The following is a 17059-nucleotide window of genomic DNA, read 5'->3' on the forward strand; positions in this document are numbered from 1 at the left end:
TGAATTCCCACGCTTGTATTCGTCGAAAGCTTCTTCTCCTCCGTAAGTGCGGCGTCTGTGCAGGATCTTTACTCGTACCACTGATCGCGTGGTTCAGACCCTACGGTCTATACGATATAGTCATTGTCTACGATTCTGCGTTGTCTCGTATCTTTGAAATTGTGGATGCCACAGATTTTCGTCCTTTGTGGCGGCGGAAGGCGGCTGTGCGAAGTTTTGAAATACACTTGTTACAGTGACATATCACAGAAGTCTGGGTACAAAATGTCGTTGGTTTAGCTCTTATATTCTTTGAGCACTAAGAGCTCATAGGGACAGACAGACATGGCTCAATCGACTCGGCTATTGATGCTGATCAAGAATATATGTATGTACTTTATGGGGTCGGAAACGAACATCCACTCTCACCACAAATCTAATGTACCCATATACACATTTTGAGTATCGAGTATAAAGACAGAAATCAGTCAAATGGTGGTTTGTTTTCGGAAACGAAAAGGAATACCATCGATAGCTCGTTTATCAAAAACGTACGTTCTTATACACAATTTTACTGCACAATACAATCTTTTGAATAGAAGTTTCGTAGAGACCAGTCGTGGTTTTGATGTGCGCTCCGCTTTTATATTCTTTTATTTTGCATTAACATAAGTTATTTTGACAAAATAATCTTATAAGTAAAATCAGACTACAACGTTATAATTTTTGTAAAAACATACAATTATTTAATTCTTTACTTCGCGCGTCGATTAATCGTGTTTGTTTTGTTGCTTTTTGTAAGTACGCTCTCACAATACATTTAACCCGCTGTCATTTTACCCAAACGTAATTAACTGTTCTTCCTCTCTCGCTCCTGAAATTTTCTACGCCGAAGCGCTCTCTTTTAGAACAGCTCACAGCTCTTATCTCAGTTTAAATAATTCCGCTTTAGGCGTTTTTCTGGCACATTGTTCGGAAAGCAATTTAATGGAATTCTGTGGTCTCTGCCAAAAAATATATGCAAGATCACCCACGATCAACCGAGTGTCTCCTGCTGGCTCTGCAGTAGCGTAGTGCACGCAAAATGCGCTAGGTTTTCGGGTCTCGTGGAGATGTTTTCGAAACGTAATGGTCTGCATTACCGTTGCGAGGAAAGACTTTAAGGAGCTGATCTTCAAGAACTAATACGATCCGAAGCAATGAAATCTCAATTTAGCGGTTTGCAACTGATGAAAGAGTCTCCGCGGCACAAAAGCGTAACTTCGCGAGATCTGCAAGTGCCAACTGAAGCTCCAGCTAGTGGCTGGAAAATTGACTCCGACCACTCCAAGTGTGCAGCAATTGACTTAGTTTGCCACTCTAAGGGCAACAGCAGCCAGAAACGTCGGTAGCATCCGTTTCCATAGAGTCTAAAAATTCAATGGCTATCCCGTCTATTCCGATCCCACCAGTAAATTGACATTCCGGACCACCGGATATTGCCAGGCCTGTGGTTCCAAATCCACTGTGGTTCCCATCAAAGCGGCAAGTTTTCGTCTCACAGCGGTCTCTTAGGTAACTGTACAATGCAAAAAAAAAACCGTGGGCGTAAAGGTGGAGAAGTTTAAGTTCTCTTATGCCATGGAGATAGTTTCCTTTAAGATAAAGGTCTCCCCAACTCAATTCGATACCATCTGTTCTGCCAACTTTTGGCCAAAACATTTGTTTGTGAAAGAGTGTATGGCTAAGAAGAAAATTGGGCTCCCATAACTCTCCTATTCAAAATTACCGCAATGTTTCATCCTCATCTTAATGTTATACTTCCACCCGTCCAAAAAACTAAATATTTCTCTTTTAGTAACCTATCATAATGTTAAAGGCATACGCAGTAAGCTCAGCACTCTTTTCGGTGTTAGTGTCGCATTTTTATTCCACATTATAGGGTTTGCCGAGACCCAGTTAAAAACAGACATTCTTAGTTTCGAAGGTCGGTACCCAACTTTTAGAAATTACATTTCGTCTCGACGTGCAGGAGGAATTCTGATTGCAGTGGACTCAAACTTCACGTCGAAATATTTCAGTCTAGGTTAAAGAAGAACTGGAGTCCCTGTGTGTAAAACGGATTCTTCCAGCCTTTGCTATCTTCATTACTTGCTCGTGCATTCCAAATTCTTCGAATATCTCAATTTACGCTTTAAAATAGTTTCTTCCTCAGTATCACATAAAGATCATATGATAGTTTTTGGTGAACCACGACATGACTTTGTTGACGACTTGCTCGACCTGTTCCTGTCCCAAGTCAGCCATGTGGAAAAGTCTTGTGTTGTTAGCCCGAGCCATCCTACGTTGGATCGGTCGGGTAGGCTATCTAAACGTGTATGCTGCTTTCATAAAGCCAAGTTTGCGAAGGTTAATAGCCTCATTAGCGATTTTGATTGGTCCGCTCTGTACTTGTGCACTGATTTTAAGAAAGGCACAAACATTTGTATATTGTAGTTGACACATTTGTTGATTTTGCGTCTGTTTTTCTTGGGCGATTACATCTAGAAAACTAAATCACCAAAGAGTTATCCAGTCTAACTTAAACTAAAGACTTAATATACAAATTTCAATGTTGGTTCTACTGCTGCTCTCTCTCTATTTAATAGCTCGGTCAAATTTCTCCGTTCCTAACGCTCAATGCTATAAGAACTATCTCGATGCAGGATATGTTTTTCTTAGTACCCTAAACAGTTTTACTGCTCGTAAACAGTAAGCGTAGAACGTCCGCACACCCATCCTCGCTATCATTTTGTAATACGTCGGCAAATAATGATCAGGAAATTGCCGATCTTTTTGCCCAATTTTTCCAAACCACCTATTCTGAGGAAAACTACTTTGGTCATCCGTACCCATACGGTTTACCGAGGTCAAACGGCATTTTCAGTCCCTTGTTAAATTAATGTTCTTTACTTCATGATCTTCGACTAGTTAAGCCGGTGTTTTCACCGGGTCCAGACGGGGTTCTGCGCCGAGGCTCTGTGTGGACCCTTGCTTAAACTATTTACTCTGTCCATTGATTCTTCTTGCTTCCCCAGATCTGGAAGGAATGATTTCATAAGGAATGGATTTCTAGCTACCTTTGCTTCAGGTCTCAATGATACCTCTTCAAAAACTCCGTCTCCTCACCAATAAAGGTTAGTTCTGGAGTGCAAATGGGCAGCAATCTAGTATTAACGTACTCTCGAGTGTATGCGGATGACGTTAAGCTCGGTGTACAGTATAACAGTAACAGTATGACATTTCAGGAGACTATATATCTCGGTAGTTCGGCCGATTTTTGAATACGGCTCTTGTGTATTGTCAGTACTAGGTACAGTAGAGAATCAGTCCAGAAAAACTTTTTTTTTCCGAGGCCTCAACTGAGATGCAATTGTAAGATTGCCATCATACCCCAATAGATTGCTTTTAATAAACCTAACATTTTTTTGTACGCTCGGTCTTATGCTCGGATTATAAATCACTCTACCAAATTAAATCCACCACTAATTAGTAATTGTATTTGTATTTCGAATGCACGCTTGGTTCTTTTAGTAAGTTTAGTTATAATTATCCTCGAATATTAGTCTAACCTCTCTGTTTCCTGCAAGTTCGCGATCGGCTCGGTTAACGAGTCGCGCGACGTGCGGTATCGCCATTCGGTCGTTTAAGCGCGAGGAGGGCTTCGTTTCTGCCTGGGATTTGTCTACTACTGGTGTCGCATGGGTCAATTGATGGTGCAGTCATTGCATATCAACGTCCAAATATGTATGTATGTATTATAATACAATTTTCATATCTTTTTCATTGTCGACTAGCTTTTGTCTAAAGATTGTTTTTTATTTGTTGCGCTTAGCTCAGCCGAAATTTTTGATCACATTGTGATTATATAGAAAAAAGAAAAACCAAAATAAGAATAACGAAGCGATCTATGTATAACAGAAGGAAGATGAAGAAGAAGAGAAAGAGAGCGATTGTGATAGTTCGGCCGAACTTATTATATGTGCTATTTCCTAAAAATGCCGGCTTTTTTGTCGCCGGGTGTTAAAGTTGTAGACTTTTTATTTAAAATTAAATTCGCGAATAAAATGCATCCAATTTTAATTTAAAATGATTTCGCTTGCATGTGCTACTATGGTTTAAATTTATAACTTAATTTAAACAGCTTATACTAATAATATTGGAAAGCAAAACAATATTTGTCAAATTATAAACGCAAGAAAGATGGTCTTAAAACATATATTGAGTAGTTTCGTATGACACCGAAATGAAAATGTATTATAATCAATATACGGTATTTACTCTAATTTATCTCAAATTTTGTACTACTCAAAGACCCTTACGGTATTTTTCTCCAACAGTAAAATCAGTCATTCCTTTTCCTGCCGTTCCACATGTACCTATTCCAACTCTACCACTTACATTATCAGGTGATGCAAATATGCTCTTAACTTTCATTCCTGGCTTTTTTTGATTTTTAGTGGTGAAGTGAATCCATTTATTTTTATCAGACTCACGCTCTTCTTCCAAGTCTTTAAAGCGCTGTTGTTTCTTTTGTTTTCGTTTTTTTAAATATTCTTTTTGATTTGGCCTGTGACGTCTGAAAAATAAATTCTTATTAAATAATAATAGTAATTATAATAACCGCCTTTTATACTTGTTTGATGGGAATACTTCGTTACGGGTAGTACGTTCACGCAATTCGTTCACAGTAGTTGTGGAACGATTCTGATAGGCATCAAATATCACACTTGCTTCGCCTTCTTTAGTTATACCTTCTATAGTTGCATCGTAGTATTGTCGATCTTCCTTCCATTTAGCTTGGCATTTGTCACCAATCTTCCATACTTTAGCAGCGGAGACTAATTTTTCAGCCTCCAAAAGAGCAGCTTCAATTTCATCGAAATAGTTTGAGGTCGCTGTTTTAGATGATGAAGGCTCTACATAGGAGGACTTTTGCTGCTCTTCTAAATGTGTTTTGATCAAATCACGTGTTAATGTAATGACCTCCTCTAGATCGCTTTTCAGTTTCAAAAGTTCTTCATTATTCGGATCTGTTTGCAGCGCCGCTTCTACCTACGAAACCCAAGCAAAAATAAAATAAATATTATATTTATCAGTATAAACTTACATAAAATTTAATTTATGTCAAACTGCCACACAAAATTATAGCTGAAATCAAAAAAAAAAAAAAAAAAAAAAAAAAAACAATCCGCTGATGCAAATTCACTGCAAACTTATCTGTGCTGAAAACGTTAAAAGGTTACCCAGATAATCGATCAAGCATGTTGGGTTAAAGCGTGTGTGAAATCTACCAGTAATATTTCGTTACCATGGCACTATATTACTATTTAGTAGTCAGACTTTCACATTTTTGTGAGTTAGGTACGTGTTTATGTACAATTACACAAATGAGAACTATTAGTGTTTAGGTCACCAGCAAATAATTGCCGAGCACTGTGCCAACTCCGTGCGCTCCGGTCCCAACTCGCGCGCTCGGAAGGGCGCTCGGGAGATTTACGATCCACCCGGCGCTCAAGCCAACATATAACATAGATCATAAGGCTTAGCTTAGTGACGTTTTCACCCCCGCTTCAAACGGTGGATCTACCGCGCGACCCCTCAAGCAATAAACACACCTACATATACATACATACCACGACACACAGCGGCTTTTCATTTCTTGCGACGGCCACTAGGAGGTTTCACTTCGTCGTCGGAGAATTTAGCAACGAACATCTCTCAATGATGCGCGTGAGGCTGCACGACTTCGTTTGGAATGGAAAATATGACATGGAACAAGTGGCATAATGTAGTATTTTCCGATGAAAAAAATATCAACCTGGATGGACCGGACGGCTTTAACTACTACTACCATAACATACGAAAAGTGGAATATGTTTTGAGTCGAAACCATAGCTGCGCGGGAGGGGGACTTGTGAGCTACAGTTTCTTCATCGAAAATGAATGCAAATGTGTACAAAACTTTCATACAAAAGGTATTCCCACATTTTTGTCATATTTTAGGATCGAAAGCATGGATATACCAGCACGACAATGCCCCCATTCATACTGCTAGAGTGGTAAAATAGTGGAAAGGTCAACAAAATGTGAAATTGCTAGACCTGCCACCGTACTCCCAGAACCTAAATACTATAGAAAACGTTACGGGGTTATTGTCTCGAAAAGTATATGAGCGCGGAAGGCAATTTCAAGACACTCAGACCCTAATTGACGCCATTAAATCAGCCTGGGCAACTATACCGATCAATTTTCTGGAAAGTAATTACAAGTCCATAAAAGATGGAATATATGAAGTAATATCAAGTCAAGGTGTGACCACCAAATACTAACTTATACTTCATGGTTATTCGCTTCTAGCTCTTGCTTAAGGGTGTTGTTTTTTTTTTCTTGCTCCTGCATTCTCCGCCCTTTGCTTAAATATCATACAACATTGTTGTGACTTTGTTATGATAAATCATCGCATCTCTTTAATTTGATTTTACTTTGTGTTAATCACCAGTGTTTCGTTTGTAAACAAGTGTTTAATATAAATAAAATACTCGCAACGTAACGCATCGTACTCGTGCAGGCAATTTTTTATTGTTTTTTGCCCAGTCTGCTTTTCTTCTCCCTAAGGACCGAGATCTCTTTTAGGAGTGGCTCCACCATCTCGATCTCGCTCGGGACTTCAACTTAGAGCAGTGGTCCCTCGGAAAGTAATTTTTGTTTCTCGTCTTATTCCTGAGGCTACAACGGAGGACGTTAAACAACATCTCTCCTCTAAGCTTAAGGCTTCGCCTGATGATAGTTGTGACTAAATTTACATTTAAACATAAGCGCAACATATCATCCGCCCATCTTTTGCAGGGGGGGTTCTGCTTGCAGTCAAATTTGTTTTCTCATCTGAGTTATTCCCATTCAATAACATCCATGGAATTGAATTTGTTGCAGTCAAAGTTCATGTTGGCTCGGTATTTTTCCATTTAACCTGCTCCTACATTCCTCCCAGATCTGATGCTGAGCTTTACTTATACCACCTCTCAGCAATTAATACTGTCGTATCTGCATTAGGTTGCAATGATCAAATTATTGTTATGGGGGACTTTAACCTCTCATTTCTTTCTTGGCTGCCTTGCGATGACGCTAACCTGTTGTTTCCCAATTGCCATAATGACTTTATCAATGGGCTAACGGATATTTCCCTTGTCCATATTAATGCCGCTAAAAACATTAGGGACAGACTTCTCGACCTCATGTTTGTTAACGATGCTTCTCTTGCTACGGTATCTAGATCAAGCCCAATATCATTCCCTGAAGATCCTTACCATCCAACTATGTCGATATCCCTTGAGTGTACACGATCTGGTGGTGCTGACAGTTCCATGGCTCCTTGCCACATAAAGTGTTTTCGCAAAACAAACTTTATCGATTTAGATCTACATCTCTCGCGTGTTGATTGGTCGTTTCTTCATTCATTACCGAACATATATGCAACTGCTAGCTCGTTTTATAGCTCTATTTACTCCGCCCTTAATACATTTGTTCCAGATATCACTGTATCCGTATCGTCCAAGCCTCCCTGGTTCTCCAAGTATTTGTCATACTTAAAAAACAATAAATCCAGGCTCTCTCATCTGGGCCCGCTTCTGTTTATTTTATTTGTGAATGACCTTCCTCAATTTATAAAACATACTCTACTACACTAATTTATGCTGATGATGTTAAAATCTGTCTGTCTTACTCTGATTGGTATTTGCACACACGCCTCCAACTGGATCTAAGTGAACTACTATTGTGGTATTCAACTAATCTTCTTTTTCTGAACCTTTCCAAATGCAAACTTATGAGATTTTACCGTCGCGCTCCACATTTTGTCTCATATGTTCTAGGAAATCATGTCCTCGAGCGTGTTTCGAGTTCAAATGACCTCGGAGTCCTTTTTGATCATAAGATGTGTTTTAACAGCCATATAGCTGCAACTGTAAATAAAGCGTTGGTCCAAGGAGTTTGACGACCCGTACGTTACGAGACAACTGTATATCTCGTTAGTACGTTATCTCGTATTGTAGTATTGTTCTTATGTGTGGAGCCCGCAGAATAAAGAGCAGCAGGTTGTTATTGAATCCGTGCAAAAGCATTTTTAAATTATTACCCTTCGTAACTTTAACTGGGACTCGGGTAGAATCTTGCCACCCTACCGGTCTAGGCTGAATCTTGTTGACCTGCCGCCGTTGCACCATCGCAGAATATGCAATGGCGTAATGTTCGTGAACAAGCTCCTTCTCGGGATTGTTGACTCCCAAACTCTCTTGGGTCAGATTGACTTGGTCGTCCCATCTAGACCTACCCGTACTTTTAGCAGATCAATGGCAAACGACATCCGATCTAGCGGATGCTCAGTTGACATTCGTGCAGAGGAGGAATCAGATTCCCCACAGGCGCGCGCCATATGACTGACTTATGGTCACGAGGCGCTGAGTCGGCTTTCTGGTGGGAACGCTGCCGACGCATGGTAGCTTTAAGATTAATTATAAAATGAAGTAAATTCAGTTGTTTCTAACTCATCTGTCCTTACGGACGACCATCACCTTTACGGGTTAATTAACAATAAAAGAAATGCCCAACAACCCACTTGAAAACAAAAAAAAAAAAACGAGGGGGAACGCTGTGAGTTGCTCCTACCGCAACTCTACATTTATACCCGATACATAGTCAGTATGGCTACATTAAGCGACAAAGAGTGCGTGCGGAAGAGACAAAAAGCGTGTCTGAACATGTTGTCGGGCGCTGCGTAGACACTGTAAATTGATTTGTTATTTTTGGCTATAATTTTGAAATACACTTGTAACAGTGAGATCTAACAGGAGTGTGGATAACAAATTTTGTTGCTCTAGCCTTAATAGGCTCTGAGATCTGTGGATGCCACAGAATTTCGTCCTTTGTTGGGGCGAAAGGGGGCGGGGCAAAGTTTTGAAATACACTTGTAACTTGCTGAACAAGAATATATATACTTTATGGGGTCGGAAACACTTCCTTCTGGACGTTACACATATCCATTTTCACCACTAATCTAATATACTCTATACACATTTTGAGTATCGGGTATAATTAAGAAATCGAACAGAGAGTAACTACTAAGTAAGTGAATGGAAAGTAAAGTTTAAAACCAAACCAAACCCAAGTGATCAAACAAATTTCCACTGAAAGAGGTACCATTAGAAAACTAAACGAAGAGCCGAGAACCGAACCCTAAATTAAAATCACCAGGTAGCGCGCAAGCTACCTAGCACAGCGGAGACAACAGCGGTGGAAGCAGAAAATCCCCGACAGCGACCGTATCACCTATGTGATACGGAGAAAAAATATGTAAGTGAGATGTTAATTTAAAACTAAAAAGATAAATTGTTGGTGTTTAGAGACATATGTATGTATGTTATACTAAAACAATTGATACTTGCAGTTGCGCAATCCCTAGCCTGAGAAAATAGGAATCAGATCCAGAGCATGGAGGCAGCTGTTGCAGCGCTAGTTAATTCGAGAATTCGAGGGTCAACTAAACGCCCTTAGGAACGACGCTTCAATAGAAGCGGCCCTAACACAACAGAAATTAAAATTCGACGAAAAGCTAAATCTGCTTTGAAGTGAATAATTAATTGACCAAGTGTTAAAGAGTACCAACCAGCTTCCATTAATACGGACATCAAGAGCGACGAGCCCCTAGATATGGTTAAATCCATCCGCGCATTCAATGGTAGTCAATGGCTCCATACCGCTCATTTACGCAGTGTTTGAACCATATCAAGGGAGCAGCAGGCATTCCTTAGCTGTGGGCATTAATCGAATCAAGATGAAGGGTTCGGCGGATGCTAGACACAGCCGCAGCTGCGTTTTGAACAAAAAGTATGGGCAAGATGCCCTACATACATATTTCTCTGGACTTAAAAAGTCCTTAAAAACAGCGGGTTTCGCGGAAAAACATCACGATTTGCCATCGGCTCTAGCCTTAGCTCAAGAGGCAGAATCTAGTAATGAACGCGGTCCGTTCGCGTCCAGTTTCACCAGACAAGTTGAGAAAAATTCCCAAAAGCCAGCTACCCATAGAGGTCAGAATTGGAGCGGTAGTGCCAAGCAGAACCACTACAACGAAAATGATAATCAAGGTGATCACAGAAAGACCACTATGGCCATGGGGACCATTATTCTATTCTTAGAATATTCAGGGGGGCAGCCATCAGGCATTTTCCAAAAAAGAAATCATCACACGAACGGTAGCAGGGCGTACTATATAGGAAAACTAGATAGGGCCACTTACCGAGCTAAAAAAAAGATAGTTGGCTAATTTTTTCCTTGAGATAAAAACAATCTGTTGTGATAACGAGAATTCGTTGAATTCCGAAACAATTAAGTCCATACTAAAAAACAACTTCGACATCTGTATCGTAAATGGAAATGTCTTAAGATAGACAAACAATTCATATACACTTTAGACCTTATACTAATGGCGACAACACAGTATAATAAGACAATATGCTCAGTAGAGAATAAAAACTCTATTGAGATAATACACTCTACTCCTAACGGGCCAGCAAAAACAAAAAACACCAGAGATATCAGGTTGGCGAAAGAGTTTGGAATAAGCTCACACCACTATGCTCCGAAGAAATAATAGTAGCAGACCTCGGGATAATTAAAAGAGACAGAAAACAGACAGATTAAAATTAATACGAAGATGCAAGAAAGACTCATCGAAATTACTTACGCACTAAACACAATCCACAAGATAGACGAAATAGAAACCTAACACTTATATGAGACAATACTAGCCGAAAACAGAATAATAATTGCAGAGCTGGAAAATGAATCTCATCTGCCCAACTATATTAAATTATGTACATACACACGTCGGCATAAGTATTTTGACAAAGCTGTACGCAACGTTTAGCTTTGAATTTCGACGAATTGCTACATGTAAAAGCTCTCTTATCTGATTTACCGTTAAGTAGATGAATGCATAAAGTAGATCGCAAATTTTCTTCGTAGTTGCACTTTGAGTTTTCTTAATATGCTTCTTATTCTCATTCGTAAGCTGAGCTTAGCTGGACAAAAGTATTTTGTCAGAACTTCAATTAATTTGCATTGATCTGCTGTCGCTAGAAAGCGAGACCATTGTTGCGGTTTATTGCAGTTTAGAGATTGTATTTACTGATAAAAATTATTTTCGTTCAATAATTTGTTTAATATGGTTAAAACAAAGGAATTGAGTGAGTCTCTTAGAAATGAAATAATAGTGAAGTTTAACTCTGGTATTTCAGTGCAAAATATCAGTAGATTATGCAATATTTCACGTCAGACAATATATTACCAAATAAACAAATATAAAAAAACCCACACTACAAAAAACGTTTCACGATGTGGCAGACCACGAAAGACAACTGCCAAGGCGGAAATTTAAGCAGGATGTCTTAAAAACTCCTCGATCGGTTGCCAATGACTTGAAGGGAACAGGAAATTTTGATGTCAGCGAACGGACAATACGTAGACGTCTTAAGGAAACTGATTTTGGAACATATATTACTAGAGCTATACCTCAAATAACTCAGCGTAATAAGCTAAAGCGCCTTGAGTTTGCCAAAAAATTTATCGGCAAACCACTTTCATTTTGGAAAAATGTTTTATGGAGCGATGAAAGTGCTTTCCAGTTTCACGGCTCAAAAAAGAAAGTTTTCGTAAGAATTCTGAAAGAACGTCGCAAAAAAGAGGCACCCATATGTGAAAGAGCGAGCCATGGAGGTGGGACCGTAATGTTTTGGGGATGCGTCGCCTACAATGGCTTGGGAAATTTAGTGCCTGTAGATGGCAGCATGAATAAAGAGAAATATTTGGAAGTGCTAAACGATCACGCTTTCCCCTCTGGAGATAATTTGATTGGGGAGTCCTTTACATTCCAACAGGACAACGCCCCGTGCCATAAAGCTAAAGTCGTTACCCAATTCTTGAAGGACATTGGGGTTAATACTTTGGACTGGCCGCCGCAGAGCCCAGATTTAAACATTATTGAGAATCTCTGGTCGTACATAAAAAGGAACCGGACTCCAGATTTGACAAGGAACCGTGAGGATACAATCTCAGAGGTGAAATCACTCTGGAGAGAAATTCCATTGTCTTATATCCACAGCTTAGTGGAATCAGTTCCGAGACGTCTGCAAAAGGTGATAGAGGCAAAGGGAGCATATATATTTTACTGATTCATTATAAAAAGTTACTTCGTTCCATTCGTTTTTGTTTTTTTTTCACATTTTATAAAATGTCAAAATACTTATGCCACCGTCTGTTTACGAATAATTAATTTTCATTTCAGAATAAACGCACTTATCATACTTTTTGTACATATTTTTATAAGCTTAATATAATACCTATCTACGATAAATAAATATACTTTCTACTTTAAAAAAATCAAAAGTTACAACCAAATATGCAGTGCATAATTTTTGTCAAAATACTTATGCCGACGTGTGTAGATAGCAAGGAAGTGACAAAGATTAAGTAAGAAGATTAACGTTCACCCAGTCCAGTTTTAGACTACGAGGATAAAACTACGGTCAATGATTGTGGTGCGAACACAATCGTTCGAACGAATTGGGTTCCTGCGCAAAACTGGTATCTGGAACCCCCCAACATGCAGCACTGACACTTTTAGCCAATATATCAATTGTAAAAAGTTGATGCACTTTAGATGGTATCTCAACAGTATTTTTAAACCAATCCTTAGGCTCGTCCTTAAACAAATTACGAAATTTAGGAAAAAATGTTCTGAATTTAATTGGTTTTTGTTGTAAGATTTTTTGGTCAAGATTTCTGATTTTAAAAATCATTTATTCTAATTGCATACATATATGTATGTACATACATTTGATTATGATAGAAAACAAAAAATATTTTGCAAGTCCATCGTTTAATTTACTGACAACCAAAAAAAAAAAATTATACGAATATAATAAAATTTGCGAAACTAGAGAAGGCACAACTACATTAATTTCAGAGTGCGCCTTTATCCCCCTGGTTTTTTTAATATTATCCACCGTACATTGTACTTACATACGTATGTACATACATACATACATATGTACATATGTACCTACATACATATGCATGTAACTTGGTTGGACGGATGCAAATTGCCGATGTTATCACGGAAAAAGAAAATTGAAATGATGTTTCCCAGCAAAGCCACGCACGAGCCCTCCGCAAGTGAGAGTGTCTCGCAAAAGGTTCTCTAGAACAACTTCGTTCAACTATCGTAAACGAAACTTTCACTGGCCCAAACTAAACCACATATATGTATGTATATGTATTTACATGTATGAATCCGATCGCTAAAGCTTTGGCGGGCTGTCTCGTTTTTCACTCGTGTGCGATATCATTGACGAGTGTTTGGCATTCTGGGTTGCTATTTAGGTGACAGATGTATATATGTACATAGTACATAAATATGTACATACATGCATGTGTATTGAGGTTTGTTTTTGCTGAACTAAGAACCCGAGATGAAGTGCATATTTTAATACTGAAACGTGTACATATATTACAAAATAGTATACCTGCTGCAGCTGCAATTTATAGTTTTGCAAATCGTCTGCCATTGACAATATTTATACTTAAAAAAGAAATAATTCAGCTGGATATGTAAATATATTCCTTTGTTAAGGCATCGCTGAAAAGTTCGAGTCGATAGGTTAACGTCGGATTTGGAACAATTTTGAGATACAATAAATTCGTTGCATTAGTGGTATTCATCGAACTAATTGAAAACGGCTATCACATATATTAATCAGTCACGCTACGTTTTCACTCACTTTTGCGTTTTACGTTTTCAGCCAAAACGATTCGATATTGTTTAAAGGTGCTCCAGTTTAAAAAATAATGTTGTTAATGACATTTTTTATTTTCTCATCGACGATGATAAACAAAACCAGCCGACATGGTTGAATAATACAACGTGATGAAAATGACTTAATTTTTTTTAAGTTCTTGTTTTAAAGCAAAACACCTGTGTATTTAACATGTCTGACGAGCTGAGAGTCTTGAAAATTAAATTGCAATTGGTGAAAAAATTAATTTGTTGCATTGAATTGTGGCGGGAACAGCTGTCTTTGCTGTTTATCTGTTCCCTTATGTGCTGTTATAAGCAAAAAAATTCTTGTTGCTAACGTTCCAATAACTGAATCAGTCTGCGTCAGGCAGATAACGATTTCGGACTCAGGGTCAACTAAGGCTTTAGGAATATCGTGGCTGCCACAGGAAGATGTCCTTAAGATCCAAACTGACTCTTCAGTTATGGGTCTCCGAGCGATAAAACGGAACATATTCTCGGTGACATCAAAGTTGTTTCACCCCCTTAAGTAATTAAGGGAAAGATCCTGCTGCAGGAGATTAGGCTTAATAATCTAGACTGGGACGATTCAATTCCAACGAAATTGGAAACAGCATGGAACTTACTAAAATAATTCTTTGGGCCTGTGGGAGAGAAGGCTTCAAGGTTTCCTTGTTGACTGCAAAGTCGAAAGTAGCGCCGCTCAAGACGAAATCGCTCCTATGGCTTGAGTTATGTGCCGCTCATCGCTCTATCACCGATTCAAGTCGCTGCTCAAGGTTCCTATCGAAAACACATATACCGGTCGGATTCGCAAGTTACCCTTCATTGGTTCCGATCCCACTCTTCGCCGTTGTCAACATTCGTTGGTCATGTGACCCTACCTACTGGCATGTGCAAACGAAACAGAACCCAGCACACATAGTTTCGAGAGGTTGTGACATAGAGGAAATCGTACAGTCGAGCTGCTTTAGTGGACCAAAGGTCTTGAAGGATGATTAAGAGATCTCGCCCAAAAATTCACACTTCGAGCTTTCCGAAGAAGAGCTGCAGTTAGAAACTAGGAAGCAATCGGTGTGATCGACCGTGATTTTTGTGGCCCAGTCTATACGACTCTAAGAACTTGTTGAAGGCCCCCTTATAACTAATACATAGCGTTATTCGTCAGTTTTGCATCCAAAACGGTTCATTTAGAAATTGTCTGCGATTTGACGACTTACCGACCTGTTGGCATCGAGGATCGATCAAGGTTAATAGGCTCTGCATACTGAGCCCATCCCGGGGGAATGGTGGGAATTTTGAGAGATGTGAAACTCCGACTCACACTGGCACCATCCAGCATTCGTCACCAACAGCTGATGCCAATAACAAGAACATTAAATTTGCGCGGAAAATTTTTAATTTGTTTCTTATAATGGATGATTCGTGGACGTTGACATGCAATGACTGCATCTTTCAAGAGGCGATGCAATTACTGCACCTTCAAGTGGCCCGTGTGACACCAGCAGAAGGATGTTACGCGAGCATGCAGGAAAGATAGCTGTTAGACTAATATTCGAGGAAAATTAGCACTACAACTTCTAAGAGAACTAGGCATGCATTCAAAATAAAAATAAAAATACCACTTCAATTACTAATGACTAATTACTAAATACTAGAAAGGTCTGTAAGGATTAGTAATTGAATAAGAGGAAGAGAGTTAGTGGTGGATATAATATGGTAGAGGGAATTATAATCCGAGCATAAGACCCTAAACGGTTCATGCAAGGAATAATTCGATCTACAAAGAGGAAGGAGCAACGGTATAAAATTTCTAGTCAGTCTACTAGGGATCGTGAAGTTTATGCGACTCAACAGATCAGGGCTGTCTATGTCACACCTGATCAAGTTGTGCATAGAAATCAAATCAAGCATTTTTCAACGGTTAACTAAGGATGGGAGGTTTACCAATAGCAGTCTACTAGAGTAAGATAAGGCCCCGCAGAGCAAAGAGTAAAAAGTTTTTCTATACTGATTCTATACGGTCCTGGTGTACTTTGTACTGAGGGCACCATACACAGAAGCCGTATTTTAAGATCGGACGAACAAGCGAGGTATAGAGAGTCTTTGTTATATAAGGGTCGTCAGATTCCTTTCTCCATTCCCGCTCACTTGCTTTGCAACTCTGATACGCGTTATCGCAAATCCAGCAGCTAACCATGCCCACTGGTGAGTCCGTACCAAGTCAGCAGCAGCGCTAAAAGAGCTCCAGAGGGCTGTCCATAAGTGCCTCACGACACTCACTCTCCTAGGTCTTCACAGACAGCGTTTTCGCTGAAGGAGTGCTAGTGTATCTCATTTCTGCTAAGCTGCCAAAGACGACCTTAGAGCTTTGGGAGCAATCCGTGACGCACAAGTCCAAAATTCCCACAGGCACGCCATGGACAAGTTCCTGGCGGAGCGGTACCTGTCTCTCGAAGTGACCGAGGATGGCCATCCAGGCATGGAGACTCAGGCCCACTCCAGGGCGAGCCTACCCTTGTCAGAAAATTCAAAGGGCAATCACAACCCAATCCGTTCCCAAGGGAGCCCTGCAAGGCAGGTTCACTCGTTCGGAACAACTGTGGATCCGAAGCGGAGAACGTGGGATTTTTGCTCCAAAGAGAACCATCCGATCCCTCAATTTCTTCAGATGAGGCCGGATGCTCGCGCCAGCTATGTTAAGAAAAAACTGCTTTGCTTAAACTGTTTCGCAAGAGGTCACCAGATGCGTGAATGCCAAAGCGCCCACAACTGCAACACATGTGGAGACCGGCATCATACGCTGCTGCACCGTGGCACTCCAGTTTCCAGCCAATCCGTGTCCATTTCCGTACCACTTTCGACACCTACCGAAGTTCAGCCTTGTGTTCAGAACTATTTCGCCTCCGGCAAGAGGGCTGTACTCCTGGGCACGGCCATTATCAATATTTGCCACTTGGGGAAAAACTTCCGCGCCCGCGCTCTAATCGACCCGGGGTCCGAGGGAACGTTTATTAGGGAACGTCTCTTCAATATAATCAAGTTGCCGTTCCGACTTATACAGGCACAAGTCTCGGGCCTCAATCAGACAGTATCCGCTCAATCCACGAAGCTCTGTCATTTTTTCATCCATTCCCCGACGAGGCCGGACTTGCACGTAAACGCCACGGCTTACGTTCTGCCTGAACTGGCGGGTAACCTTCTATCCTA

At 40.0% G+C, this 17059-nt stretch overlaps 1 protein-coding gene across 1 annotated transcript; it reads right to left on the minus strand.

Moving 5' to 3' along the window:
* Nucleotides 1–3887: 3887 nt before the first annotated feature.
* LOC108155708 (survival of motor neuron-related-splicing factor 30) lies at nucleotides 3888–13705 on the minus strand. The gene is made up of 3 exons (XM_017286700.2): nucleotides 13578–13705; nucleotides 4634–5052; nucleotides 3888–4576 (listed from the first exon to the last, which is right to left on the minus strand). The coding sequence occupies exons 1-3, from the start codon at nucleotides 13617–13619 to the stop codon at nucleotides 4306–4308; spliced, it is 732 nt and encodes a 243-aa protein (XP_017142189.1). The 5' UTR covers nucleotides 13620–13705; the 3' UTR covers nucleotides 3888–4305.
* Between the last annotated feature and the right edge of the window lie 3354 nt (nucleotides 13706–17059).

Source organism: Drosophila miranda, chromosome 2, assembly GCF_003369915.1.
Source record: "Drosophila miranda strain MSH22 chromosome 2, D.miranda_PacBio2.1, whole genome shotgun sequence".
NCBI lineage: Eukaryota > Metazoa > Arthropoda > Insecta > Diptera > Drosophilidae > Drosophila > Drosophila miranda.

Coding starts and splice junctions, on each gene's coding strand:
- LOC108155708 (XM_017286700.2), bottom strand. CDS start 13,619: ATGGCAGACGATTTGCAAAACTATAAATTGCAGCTGCAGCAG. Junction 5,053..13,577: donor ATAAATTGCAGCTGCAGCAG/GTATACTATTTT, acceptor TGGGTTTCGTAG/GTAGAAGCGGCGCTGCAAAC. Junction 4,577..4,633: donor GAAGTATTCCCATCAAACAA/GTATAAAAGGCG, acceptor TTTATTTTTCAG/ACGTCACAGGCCAAATCAAA.